Genomic DNA, 13,770 nt, shown 5'->3' on the forward strand with positions numbered 1-13,770 from the left:
CAAACTGTTGGTCCCAGCTGGTACTACCTGCGTGTCCCATCCTGACAGCACTGCTGCAGGGCATGGGACATGTCCTGGCAATGCTGGGCATAGGATACACCATGCTCAGATATCCCTCCTAGCTCGGGACAGCACAGCAGCTTATAGGGATCACTGCCTGCTGATCATCAGTCAGGGGAGGACTTTTGTCCTCTGCAGGCCCAAATTATAACCACCAGCCTGCTGTAGGCATGGGCCCAGAGTCGGAGGCTGCTGGGCCACAGCAGGGCAGCTGGCTTTTTAGCTGAAAGTGATGCATTGGGTCAAAAACTGACAAGCAAAATGGCTCTCCAGCCCATGGAAATGGATGGAGGTCGTGGTGAAAGTGGACCTAATCTGACATCTAGCCAGAGATACGCGTTCAAGCTCTGTGCACTGTGTTCCTCCTTGCTTGGCCTTTGCTGTGTGCTCCCCTTGGGATACATCGGGGACACAAGGCTTATTCTTGCTCCCTGGCAGTACTCTAAAATTAGTCAGAGCCCATGGCCTTGTGGGGCATGGACTATGGCTTGGGTACCTCAGCCCTAGTGTTTCCAGTTCTTGTTTACATGCTTTCCTATTTAATGAATAGTTCTGCAGCTAATTACTGATGGGACTATTTATAGCAGCCTAGTTCTCTGTAATAGGTCTGTTCGCTGCTCCCTGCCTGCACACTCCTTTGATATAAATAGAGAGCCAGAGAGGTTGTAAAGCTGGAAGATACGGTGTGCAATAGGAAATACCAGGGGAGGGGATGAATCCTTCTCACCCCAGAGTCCTGCTGTTCTCTGCTATGTTACACCCTCTCTTGCAGACTCAGCCAAGCCTGTTATGGGAGGAGGAGTGACTCTCGGAGCCATGCCAGACCTGACCATGCCTTGCTATGGGACAAAATCACTGGAGAGACGATCAGCTTGGGGCCCTAGCAGGGCCAGAAGAGGAGTATGGACCATTGCCAGCAGCAAAACCAAGAGCTCTAGCGATGCACATGAGTCTGTAGTAATGAGACCTGAGTGGGATATAAGGAAGTCTGTGTGGGTCGGAGAAGGGAGGTGAGTGGATGAGCTGTGCGAGAGGGCAGCACACCTCAGGACATGCAGCATGAGCGGCACTGGTGCACCCGGGCAATCTTGCCTCCCAGGGAGCTCTGTAGCAGCAGGGGACCAAAGCTGAGGATAGGGGCAACGGTGAGTATTTCTGCAATCACTTTGCATTTCTCTGGCTGTTAAAGCAGCAGCATTTCCTCGTGTTGCCTCTGCTTAGCCAGGGGCTGGCTCCCATGACTTGCACATCCCTTTTGCTATCAGACTGGAATCCAGAGCCGCACTGTGGCTCTGCTCCAGGGTGTCTAAGTTTGGTTTCCAAAGTTTTCCTTGTTTTGTAAACAACCAGAAGGAAATACTTGACTCAGCATGGGGGTTAGTTGACGACACTGTGGATGCTACCAGCCTGCATGGATTCAAAAAGCAGCTGGATAAATTGGATGAAAAATGCATCAAGGGCATCAAGGGCCATTAAACCTAAAGATACCACCTTGGGCTTGGGAAATCCCTGAGCCACAGGTCGCTGGGGGATGAGAAAGCATGCTAGGGATGCTTACCCTATTCTTACAGCCTTCCCTTACTGTCTGCTGTTGGAAATGGTGATAGGCAGACCAGAGATGGCTGCTTTTAAATTCTTCAAGTCAGTTACTAAACCCCATGAGCCACCGCTGCTTCAAAACCAGAATTTTGTCTCTGCGGGAGCCCCTGTCATGCTCAGTTCACTTCTAGCCTGCTTCTTCCACTGTTGCTGTGAACCCCCTTCTCCCCTACCAGATTAAAAACAGGAATGAGCCTGAGTGTTTGAGAGAAGACAGCATGTTATCCGGGCTTGTCTGGACACACAGATCTGCATTTCCAAATGGCCTCTGACAAGGGGCACAAATTTCAACAGACTGGGGTGGGTTTCCAGAGAGTTTTTTCCCACTGCCTGCTGCAAGTTGATCCCTTGTGCACAATAGTTGCAAACTTAGACCCCGCTTTGCTGGAGGTGGGCAACCAAAATTATTGACCCCATTTGAAAACGGGAAACGTATTAAAGGAAGTGTGACTCAAACGATGTACTTGAAGATATTCTAGCATGTTCTTCTTTACCATGTTTAAAGAGCTGGAATAGCAGAGTTGTTTCATCCCTGAAGAAGATGCTTGTTTCTGAAGTTAATTCCACAAATTAGGAGCATATGATGCTCTATCAGTAATGATAATTAAGTGTTCTCATATCGAATTGCAAACTTAGCTGTTCCATGGAACTACTTGTAGGAGAAAGAATTACAGAGCACAGTAAAAGTTAGTGGCTTTGGCTCATTAGTGACAGAAGATTAAATAGTAAATGTACTTGAAGCATTTGGTACTGTTTCCTGAAAGACAAATCGTTAGTGTAATCTGGTTCAGCTTGAAAATAACGCCAGGCCTGGCTGAGGTCTGTCTGCAGGCTGCAAACCCATGTGCAATGAGCTGGAGCTGTGCGGGGACAAAGCTCGTTGCAGCTCAGGAAAGTGGGAGCAGAGCAGGATGGTGTCAGCTGGTGGATGTCCCTGAGCAGGGGTCCGTGCACCGAAGGCAATGGGAGGGAGACTCCTGGAAATCTTCCTCATGCAAACAGCTCACTGCTGCCTGCAGTAGCTGCAGGTTAACCAGGTTTGCTCAGATCACAGTTTCCCAGCTTGCCCTGAATGCACAGAGACTTTTTCATAGAATCATAGAATAGTTTGGGTTGGAAGGGACCTTTAAAGGTCATCTAGTCCAACCCCCCTGCCGTGGGCAGGGATATCAACTAGATCAGGTTGCTCAGAGCCCCGTCCAACCTGAGCTGGAATGTTTCCAGGGATGGGGCATCCACCACCTCTCTGGGCAACCTGGGCCAGTGTTTCACCACCCTCAGCGTAAAAAAATTTCTTCCTTATATCTAGTCTAAATTGACCCCCCTTTAGTTTAAAGCCGTTCCCCCTTGTCCTGTTGCAACAGGCCCTGCTAAAAAGTCTGCCGCCATCTTTTTTATAAGCCCCCTTTAAGTACTGACAGGCTGCAAGAAGGTCTCCCCGAAGCCGCCTCTTCTCTAGGCTGAACAACCCCAACTCTCTCAGCCTTTCTTCACAGGAGAGGTGTTCCATCCCCCTGATCATTTTTGTGACCCTCCTCTGGACCCGCTCCAACAGGTCCGTGTCTTTCCTGTGCTGAGGGCTCCAGAGCTGGACGCAGTGCTCCAGGGGGGGGTCTCACCGGAGCAGAGTAGAGGGGCAGAATCACCTCCCTCGCCCTGCTGGCCACGCTGCTTTGGATGCAGCCCAGGATACAATTGGCCTTCTGGGCTGCGAGCGCACATTGCTGGCTCATGTCCAGCTTTTCACCCACCAGTACCCCCAAGTCCTTCTCGGCTGGGCTGCTCTCAATCCCTTCATCCCCCAGCCTGTATTGATACTGGGGGTTGCCCCGACCCAGGGGCAACCTTCACCTTCCTTTTGCCTCTCCACCTTCCCCTGGCTGGCAACCATGCCTCCAGATGCCAAGTCAAGAAGATTACTGCTGAAAGGTAAATGCTGTTGGTCTTGGGGCAGCCAGTGCTGAGAATAAGGCTGTCCAAACAATGATGAAAACAAATCTCTCTTCACCCCCAAAATGGCAGAGCTTTTGAAACTTGATTCTGGGTTTGATGCTCAGGTCTGTGGTTACTGAAGACTGGGCTGGACAGAGCCCTGGGGAAAAAGTGCTGCTCTTCACACTGCTCTGGTTTCTGAACACAGGCTCTACACCAGTCCAGTGTCAACAAGATAGCAGCCAGATCATTAAGGAGCTCTGCCGGTGTAACCTGCCTCTCTCCAGTTGTCCTGCATGTTTCTTCCTTGTTCCATATTGCCATGCCAAATTTTTAAAAGCTCTGCAAAGATAGGCTGATGCTTGCAAGGCCATTATCGTCAGCACTGGAATAAATGAGCAGGTGGAAGCTGTAAGAGTTGCCAGAGAAGCATGGTGGTGCAGGGACTGTGCAGCCTCATTGGACTGGACAGCAATCCAAGTGACTGAATCGCTTTGGCATGGGCTGCCACAGCCCCGAGACCAGTCCTGGAGCCGGGCACCTGTTGCATGCACAGCAGTGGATCCCCAGTTTGCCACTGCTGCCCCTTTCCCCCACTTTTACCTCCAGACCCTGGGCATCCCCCATGGTCAGGGTCTGGATGGCACTGAACTGGGCAACCTCTTTGCCCCCTCCTTGGGTTGGGCTGTCTGTACTGTGCTGGGTCTGACTGCAGGGAAAACAGCTCAGTTGTGAGAAAAAGCTGCAAGAAACTTTTGGTAGGTAGCTTTCCCCCCGTGCACCCGTTGGACCTGCATTTAAGCTCAAGCCCTTGCCCTTGGTCCTTGACTGAGCTACACGGCAGGTTTGTCTGTGTCTAGGCCCATACACAGCGAGTCCTGACCCTAACCTGCTTGGGTTTGCCCTTCTTGCTTGGGCTGTTATGGGAGCATGCCCCTTGCTAGTGTGGCTGCTGCCCTCACTTGCCTTGTCCTCACCTTTGGCTCCTGGCTCACCTTCTGTTGCAGAGCCACCCTGCTCTGCTGCCAGCCTGCAGCCCATGTCATGCAGGCTCAACAGACACAGCCCAGCCCAGGAGATGACTGTGCAGCTCTGCTCTAGACCTCTGGGTGTGCAAAGCATCAGATGAGCTCACACAGACTTCTGAGAGAATTGTCTATTCTGTGAGTTTCTCCCCACCCCTACCATGGCACATCCTATGGGGCAAGGAGAAGCATGGGCTGATGAGCACCCCTTGAGGGGTGGTGGGCTGGAAGTGACCAGGACAGTGGTGGTGAGGGAAGCAGGGCTGGGGTGAGCATGGCAGGATGAGAGAGGGACATGCTTCTCTCACGTTTCTGGTGCTTCCCTTCGAGAAGAGGGATGCTGCACCAGGTAGCCGTGAGCTTGCTGTATCCTTTCCCCCTGGCTCCTGCCCAGTCCCTGCTCTTCCATCATCTCTAATTCCCCTGCCTGGCTGCAGGCAATCTGCAGTATTTCTGCTGCATGTGTGCAGGGCCAGTGACTGGGCTTGTGCCAGCAGCCTCACCCTGCTCAGACCAGACAACATCAAGGCTCTGCACCTCACAAGTCAGGATCTTATGAGAATGTGACTCAGTTGGCATCAGAGCTACAGTATAAGGCAAAGCCATACAGACGAGGGCGACTGCAGCTCCGCTGGCTCCAGGGTGTGATGCTGGGGTGGGATGGGAGCGTTGCCCTCCTCTGCTGTTCCCAGGAGCCTGTGGAAAGGACTGCGATTTGTCCTGCAGTGATAAAGCATTGCATCTTCTCTGCGTGTCCAGGGAAAGGCTGAGGATAATCTCCTGCTCTGTGCAGCTCCTCTTGGCCTGACATACCTCACAGCCATTTACTCTGCAGCGCTTGTGGTGTGGCAGCAGGAAGGAGGCAGCAGGAATGCTACCTGTTCATCTCCTGATATAGATAAACAGATATCCAAGGATCCTACTATGGGCTGGGGCATCGTGGCTAGCCTGGAAACACCGTGGAGTTTCAGCACAGCTCTGAGCGGTGTTTCTCACTGGTGAAATCTCTTGGGGTAAGGAAGGGCATGCTCCCTGGGATGAGCTTGCTCTCTGCTGCTCTATCTTCTCATTGAACAATGTCTCAGTACTGCCCTGCTTTTCCACAGCTGTCCAGGGAACAGCTCAGGGCAGAGTCTTCTCTTGGCTCCAGACTCCTGCACGTGCTGTACTAGTTAGACACAGATTCACTGGAATCAGCTCTGTGATGACAGAATTTGCTCTGGATCCAAGTTCCAACCTGGTTTCAGGACAAGCCTTGGGTTCATAACTGATCTTGTGCCCTAGCTGCTGTGCAAAGAAAGGCCACAGACCTGCAGAGCACCCTAGTGCACTTCAGCCCACCCCATGGTCTGGGCAACCTCTGCCAGGATGCACAGCCCCTTGGGGCCTCGCTTGCACCAGGCAACACTGCTGGAGAGGGGCTGGTGCTTCTGGAGGTGTCATCACCTATGTCCAGACCTCCTGCTTGTGGCAGGAGGGAAGCCAGAGCATCTGGGGACAGGATGGAAGGGGGAGAAACATCAGCGGAGAAGCAGCAGGGCACAAGATGAAGTTGTGATGGCATCCAGGTGCGCTGACCCTGCTGCTGCCCAACACCCAGTGCTGCTTTGCTCCGCTGGAGCCTTGCTCCCCATGTCTGTCTGCCTTGGACGGGAAATGAAATGGGTTTGCATGATGAACATTACCACATTATCAAATCATCCCAGCCTAAAATTAGCCCTTAATGCAGGAAGGGGAAGGGCTTTGCAACGTGGAGCTGAATCAATAACAGCTTTTCTCCAACTCACCATACCTCCCTGTGTCTGTTCTCAGCAGCAGGAGTGACTGCGCTCCCCTTTGTTTAAGCAATGTCAGTATTTGGCTGATGACGTTGAAGCTGAGATCGATACTTACCAGGTTTTATAGTCTTTCATATGCCAGGGAAAAGAATGCCATTCCTTCTGTCCAGAAACAGACAGAAAGACTTGATGGTGAAGGAGAGGAGAGAAAATATAGTGCTGGATCAGGTGTTAATAAACTAATGATAATCTTGAGATGCTGTAAGGGAACAAGAAGAGGCGCAGGCTCTGGCTCACTTCAGTACCCCTCTTGCTTTCTGGGCTCTGTTGTCCCAGCACTTTGAACAATGAAGTAGGATGGGGCTGAGGAAATAATCTTCCTGCAGCCTCGCTGCTCGTTTAACTCTCAGCTGGCTGGGCATTGCTCTAGGTGTGTTCATGAATCCTCATCAAAGATTTATGCCCTCTTTAGAAGTACTCTCCTTAAGCAACTCATATTAACACAAGAGGTAAAGCCCTTCAAGGAGTGTGAGCTTTCTCCTGTAAGCAGGAGAGGAGTTATTGCTGTAGCCTGCAAAGAAATGAATCCTGCAGTGCGAGTGCTGGGACAGGACTCCCTCCCTTGCAGTCCGGCTCCTGTCTGAGGGAGCTCTCCCTCAGCCTTCTCCTACCACTGGCATGAGGTCTTCAGGGCAGGTGAGACACGCCAGAGCCTTGCACTACAGGGGGGAGGTGAATGAAATAGTAAATGGAGAAAGATAAGCAGATGGTGATGGTGGGGAGGAGACCCCAGTCTGAAATCACCAGCTCAACCATAGAACAGCTTGTTGGGCTAGAGGGTGCAATCCTTTCCCAGGTCTCCCCTACCAAGACTGAGTCTGGAGCCAGCAAAGGAAATAGATGCTAATGGCTGGAGAAGTGCCAAGCCCTGATTCATGGTGCCCTCGCCTGCCCTGCAGCCATCATTTGAAGCACAGAGGTTTGCTATTTGTAATGAAATGCAACATGTACAGGAGGGTTTTCTCACCTTCTTCCTTCTTTGCTTCCTCCCTGCACAGGTTTGTGCGGACTGGACTTCAGCCAGGACGTCCTGGAGACAGATGTAAGGCTTCCTGCATCCTTTCTGATAGGTAGCAATCGCAGGGGGCCGGAGGGGCAGCTGAGCAGGCAGGTCACCAGTGCCTGTGGGGTTGGGAAGCCCAGCATTGCCAGGCAGGACTGTCTGGGAGTCTTGTCAGCATACTTGGGAATGTATGTCGGATATCATGTCTGTCCTCAGCTGTGTGTGCCCTGTGCAAGCGGCTCTAATTTAGTCCCATCCAATTCATTCCTGTACAAGTATGTAAATGCACGGTCTGTGCTATTTAAATGGTGGGAAGAGGGAAAGTCTCTTTGAATATTTACGTTAGAGACTATGAAATTTAATCAGCAATGTTAACAAGTGAAGAACCCTGCTGAGATTCCCAGTGAATAAAAAGGTTTTGACAGAGAAAACGAATAACTTGACAGTAGCCGAGAGGGAACCTAGAGTAAAATTGCTTCAAAGGCAGCTAGTCCAAAGAGATGTGGCAGAGAGCTCTTCCTTTATGGCGCCTTTAAACGAAAGACTCCTGGGAATGGCGGTAGCTGGTTTCACAGTCCTGACTCCCCTGTAGGAAGAGTGTACATGTGGAGGTGCTTACTGTGTGTACGTGCCTGTCCTAGGCATGCAGAGTGCCTCTGCCCCATGGCTTGGGTGCCAGTGTGTTTTGCTGGAAGCTGTGCTTCAGCCCCTGCACCACAGGTGTCAGGATTTCCAGAGCAGTGCAGCATGCCACCGTACCACTTGCTGCTGCGTTTGACTTTTTCCACACGTGCTGTGTGCTTCGGGTGTGCATGGGGTATTTGTAGGTGCAATTTTTCATGAGCCATGTGGAGGATGAAGAGCGTGTGTGGCTCGAGTGTTGTACAACGGGGCATTATGGTGTGGAGCTGGGTGCATTGCCTGCAGACCTAAGCCTGCTGTTAGCTTTGAGGTGGAGAGCTGTGCGTGGGTTGGGAGTTACTGAATTCTGGTATGCTTTTGCCATGATGAAACAGTAGATGAGGCTGGACTGTGCCTACATACGTGAGTAACAGAGAGACTAGGGCCCATTGTGCAAACATCAGAGGGCTGATGGTGTCTGCCACAGCCATGGTTTCAACAGCAAAGGTACTAACCTCCTGGGGAAGCGTGCAGACTTTCAGGTGCATGTTATCCATCACTGCCAGTGCTTGGGGGAACAACACAGCACATGTATAGTCTATGCCCCCAGGCCTATGTGGAATTAATTTTCCTAGGTGCTTTCCAAGGGTAGCCACAGAAAGTCCTTAAGGTTACAAAACAGCTGATGCAGGTTGACATGCTGGAGATGCAGACATCTCCAAACTCATCCAAATGGAGCTGCCTCCTGGCTAGAAGATCTCTCTTTGTGCAATTACCAGGACAGGTACATAATAGCGCCTGACATCTGCATTTAGTCAGGGGATTGCATCCTGTGCAAGAGACCAAGCAGAAATTTTCATCTCAGATCTGGCAAGATGGAACCTGAGCCCAGGCTTTCCCTGTGCGCAATGACCAGCGTAGGGAAGAATCACCCTTCTTCACTGATGCTTGTCCCATTCTCAGTGTCTCCGTAAAATGTTTCTGCTTCAGCAGAACAGCAGGTTTGCCTGAATTTTCACAGCATTAACACTGCCATGATGATGTTTTTACCCTTGTGCAGGATATGCACTTGCTCTGCATGTCAGGAGCAGGATCTCACAGTATCTCAGCAGTGACAGCATAATCCAGGAGTACCAAATTGGCTTCTTCTCCAAGAAGTGAACCATGGTCTTCACCTTTACCCTGGAGATGCTTATTAACAAATATATAAAAGAATAAAAATTGGGCAGAATGCTTGTCTGCATCATAGACTTTTAAATAGCCTTTAACTCAATCTACTACTCAGAGCTGAACATCAAATGGCTACAAATGGAACTGGTGGGAAAAGACGACCTCATTAAATCCGTGCACCATCCGTCTCAGGCTGGATGCAAACAAACCACATGCAGATAGGACTTCAAGCGAAAAAAAAAGGAACAACAGAGAGATGCAGTCTCAGCCCAACAAAGGTCATAATCTCTGGTACATCAATTACTGCCCATCCTTACTGGAGCAGTCTGACACAATCACATGGGATTCTTGGGTCAGCCTGGAAAAAACAAGAATGATGATACTTTAGAAAAAGCCCCAAACCAACCAAAACCGTAAATTTTTTATTACAGAGGCAGAGAGATTAAACATATCCTAAATTATACATACATGGTGCTCATTACAAACACATCAGGGAGCTTTGGGCTGGCTATAAAAACATTACAAGGGAAAGCTTTGCAAGTTTGTATGCAGTAAAGAAACCACTGGATAGATTAAAAAACCAGTAAAACTGTTGCTAAAAGTACTCAGTGGTAGAACTCTACTCCTTCTCCTGTTTGGGACTGAAGGCTGATGTCCAACTTTAGCAGCAGCCAGACTGAGTGAACTAAAACCCAAGAGAAACATTGCCTATACCAGCCTGTGAGAAGTCCCTCTCTGGGCTCAGAGATGCTGGGGTCGAGTAGAAGCTCAGTAGTTCAAACTCCTCCATCCCTTCTCCTGTTGAATTCAGCCAGTAAAGCAAACAGCTCTGTATAAAAGATTGAAAAATCTTTGATATACTAAAATGCAGATAAAACAGGGCACTGGAAAAGGCAGTCTCACAGTGCCATGACACAGAACTGTCTCAGATATCTGCCTAGATCTGGCTAGCAGACACTGAGTCACCGCAACTTGCAAAACTAAAGCAGATCACCCAATACAGAATTAGACTGGATTTAACATGAAGATGTATCTTTCTTACACTCTTTCTGTATGGTTTTACTATTTTATGTAATCTGGTGCGATTTCATGTCTGGACACTCATTTAGCAAAAGGTGAATACCTACAGGCAGCTATTATTTGTTACATCCTAAACAATACACACAATTTCTGCATGGATGTAACTGAGGATCGGGAATACAGGTGAGACACTCAGACCCTTGGAAGGGCTGAATGTTTTGAAAGCCTGATAAAGATATCAGTAAGCAAATCCCGAATAGCTGAGAGCTGTTTTCAGCAACCATAGAGGATATCTCTGCAGAAAGAAATAATTACCAGCTTTGGGGCAGAAAGGTGGAGTCAGGAGAGCTTCATAGCATGGAGCATCCTACTGCTGAGCCAGCAGAGGATGCTGGAGAGGTTCATCCATGAACCTTTGCTGGGTGAAGGTCATAAATACCTTTGACACTGGCTTGTGTGGTTGGCTGCTTTTTTTTTGGCATTGCCATGCCAGTAACTAAGCTGAATAATGTGCATCTCCTTCCTCATATGTTACTGTTACAGGAAGAAGTTTCTTCATGACTCATTTCCATTTTATTCCTCTGACTGCTTGTGAAAAATACAGCAGATACGTGCAGAGAGGTGAAGGCTCTTGCATTTTTGCACTGGAGGAGGGATTCATCTTGCTAAGCGTAGACAACGTAAATGTAGATGCCTTAAATTTCCTTCAGAATTGGGAGCTCCGCAGAGATGTTCAGTTTGCAGATGAGGAAACCTATAATCACTCACCCAGCTGAGGTTGTCTATGTGTGTGCTGGGTGTCCAAACACCCAGTCAATGGACACATAGTCAATGCAGCTGCTGGAGTCTGGAGAGTGATTCAGCCCATCAAATGCAATGTCTGGTTTGGCCTGACCTGATTTTGTCCACTGGTGAGGGGTGAGGATTCAGGGCCTCACTGAGTTTCATTAGCTAAGGCATTTAGAGCCATTTGGAATAATCTAGGGTATCCAAGACATCCCTAAGGTCAGTAAGGACAGGACTTCCCGGAGACCTTCTGGACAAGCTGCTGGAAGGAGGTAGCGTTGCTCATGGTGCCAGACACCAGACAGACATGTCTTCTTTTGCACCTATGTTCCATGCAATGCTTCCTCTTCTGCACTGTCTCAGGCCTTGACTCAGTTGTGCAGTCCGCTAAGTGGAAGGCTCTGGAGTCTCCAGCTGATGCCCACCCCTTGTCAATATTATGAATAGACCTTGGGGTGTGATTTGTTCATAGTAACGTTGATGTCTGGGGCTCAGCTGCTCACACTAAAGCTTTTGGTGCTGAGATGCTCTAGAGTATCCTGCCTGGCCTGCAGTGATCTCAGAAGGTGTACAGTGCATCTCCTGTGGTATCCCAGCACTTCTAACAAAAGCCCAACTGGGCTGTTACTACACTGGCTTCAGGTAATATTTAAGCCTGGCCCCGAACACAGTGTGGTCTGCCAAAACCCTGGTAGCAGAGCAATAACCACTACAACCTGCCTTGTTGACTTGAATCTCATGCTTCAAAGTCCATCAGAAATTCTGGAGAACATGGACTGGTGGTACTGCAACAGCATCAGCAACAAACTGTGTCCCAAATGAAAAAAAGGGGTTTATTTCAAAATTCATGTTCCAAGCTGGTGGAGCATGCTCTGCCATGGTACATCTGAGCTTGAGATACTGTAAAAGATAAGGATTGATTCCTCCTCTCAGAGTGTCTTGGTCAAGCACAACTGCCACCAAACCTCTGAAGTGGGGCACATCATCTCTTTCTGCTTTCCCAGCGGTGCAGCTCCCACCCTTGGGTGGGAGTCAATCCATCCAGAAAGGGCTTTTTCTCTCTTTGGTGGTTTCTCTTGCCACTTGAAAGAGACTGGATTAGTATGAGCTGCATGTTGCCCTGGTCCACAGGACCAGTAAACTCTCCGCTTAAACCCCAGAGCTAATGAGTTACTAATTCCTCCTCATGAGTCACTTTTTGGATTCTGTTTCCTTTCTCTTTTCTGAAGCTGCTTTCTAAATTGGCCAACTGTGGAAAAGCCACCAAACCTGATGTCTGACCCCATTCAGATCACACGCTGGAGTGGATGCAGGACCGACATGAGTGTGCATCACCCCGAGATTGCACTGGTTACCATGCCCCCTGAGCAGTGCCTGGGGCCTTGGCTTCATTGCATTAGTAATCCAGGTCAGTTGTAAAGTGAATGCTGATTCCGCTGCCCTATAAAACATCTGAGTATGTGTGTGCATGCGTGCGCCTGGGAGTGATCCTGCTGCACAGAGCGTCACCCACGCTTTTTTCTCCAATGTGTTAAATACTGTCTCGTTTCCTAATAGCCTGGAGCCTCGGGTCAACAGACGCTACTCATCTGCTCCCCTCCCTGCTCTTCATCAGGTTCCCCAAGACCATTGCAAACAGATGCCAAGGTGCAAAGTCTGTTAACAGAGGATCATGCAAGGAGAACCGAGACAAACAGTTTGACTATTTATGACTCTTTCTTTTGCTGAGGTGAAGCGCTTCCAGAATGGATGTTGTGTAGTGCACCAACATACACACACACACACACACACATACCCCTCCACAAGCTCCTACTGTCATGGTGCAGTGGCGGTAAGGGAGTGGAGATACACACGATGGTTGCATGGGAAAGAGGTCAATGCATGGTCCATGTAGGCTCCAGTTCTCCCTGTGAACCTTCTTCCTGCATAGACTTTCTTCTAGCATGACATGTCACTAATATATCATAATTTAAGCCCAGGGCTGTAGAAAGGACAAAGGATTTCCATGGGGAGCATCCCTGTCTCTGGCCTGGGAGCCCAGACTGGCTGGCTAAACAGTGCTGTTCGGCCTCAAAAATGTTTCAGGGGCTGCATGTAGCCACTTGACATTGTTCCTTTTGGATGCCTCTGCTGAGAGTGACAGCTTGACAGTTCTGTGAAGCAGTCGTCTGTCTGGAGGAATGAAGGGAGATTATTTATTTATTTATTTATTTCTACCAGGAATAACAGGAATACAAGCACTGGCACAGACTCACTTCCACATGGAAGCAGTTAACTTGGCAGTCTCAGTGGAGGAAAGCCAGACATTGTAATAGGTATTCCTGTTCTACATTTTAAAAGCAGCAGGAAGATGTTTCTTGATAACAGAGATAATGAAATACTTTTTCCTCCTCAAGTAAGGAGGCAAGATGTGAAGTGGCAATTGTTGAAGATGAGCTACTCTAACGCCACCCTCTACAGCACTAGTAAAAGGATCAGCTGGGGAGTTCTCCCGACAATTAATGCTGAACTGCTTTAAAGATCTGTCCCAGTCCATCTGCATTCCTGCACACCTCCAGTCCTCGCCTTCCTCGTACTCGTCAGCCGTTAGCAGTCTCTCTGGTGTATAGATGTGATTACATTTCTGTAACTAATTTAGCAGTATGTGTTCAAACTCTCAGTCTGCTGGAGCACTGAGAGCACCACAGTCCCACATTCACGTAGCAGCAGATGGCAC

At 49.3% G+C, this 13,770-nt stretch overlaps 1 protein-coding gene across 1 annotated transcript; it reads left to right on the forward strand.

Annotated features, from left to right (window-relative positions):
* The first annotated feature begins 1,062 nt into the window (after positions 1-1,062).
* On the forward strand, positions 1,063-13,331 carry LOC143171159 (uncharacterized). The gene is made up of 4 exons (XM_076359942.1): positions 1,063-1,205; positions 7,453-7,496; positions 12,284-12,462; positions 12,612-13,331. Exons 1-4 carry the CDS (start codon positions 1,113-1,115, stop codon positions 12,764-12,766), a joined length of 471 nt encoding a protein of 156 aa, XP_076216057.1. The 5' UTR covers positions 1,063-1,112; the 3' UTR covers positions 12,767-13,331.
* Positions 13,332-13,770: the final 439 nt, after the last annotated feature.

Source organism: Aptenodytes patagonicus, chromosome 26 (assembly GCF_965638725.1).
Source record: "Aptenodytes patagonicus chromosome 26, bAptPat1.pri.cur, whole genome shotgun sequence".
Classification (NCBI taxonomy): Eukaryota; Metazoa; Chordata; class Aves; order Sphenisciformes; family Spheniscidae; genus Aptenodytes; species Aptenodytes patagonicus.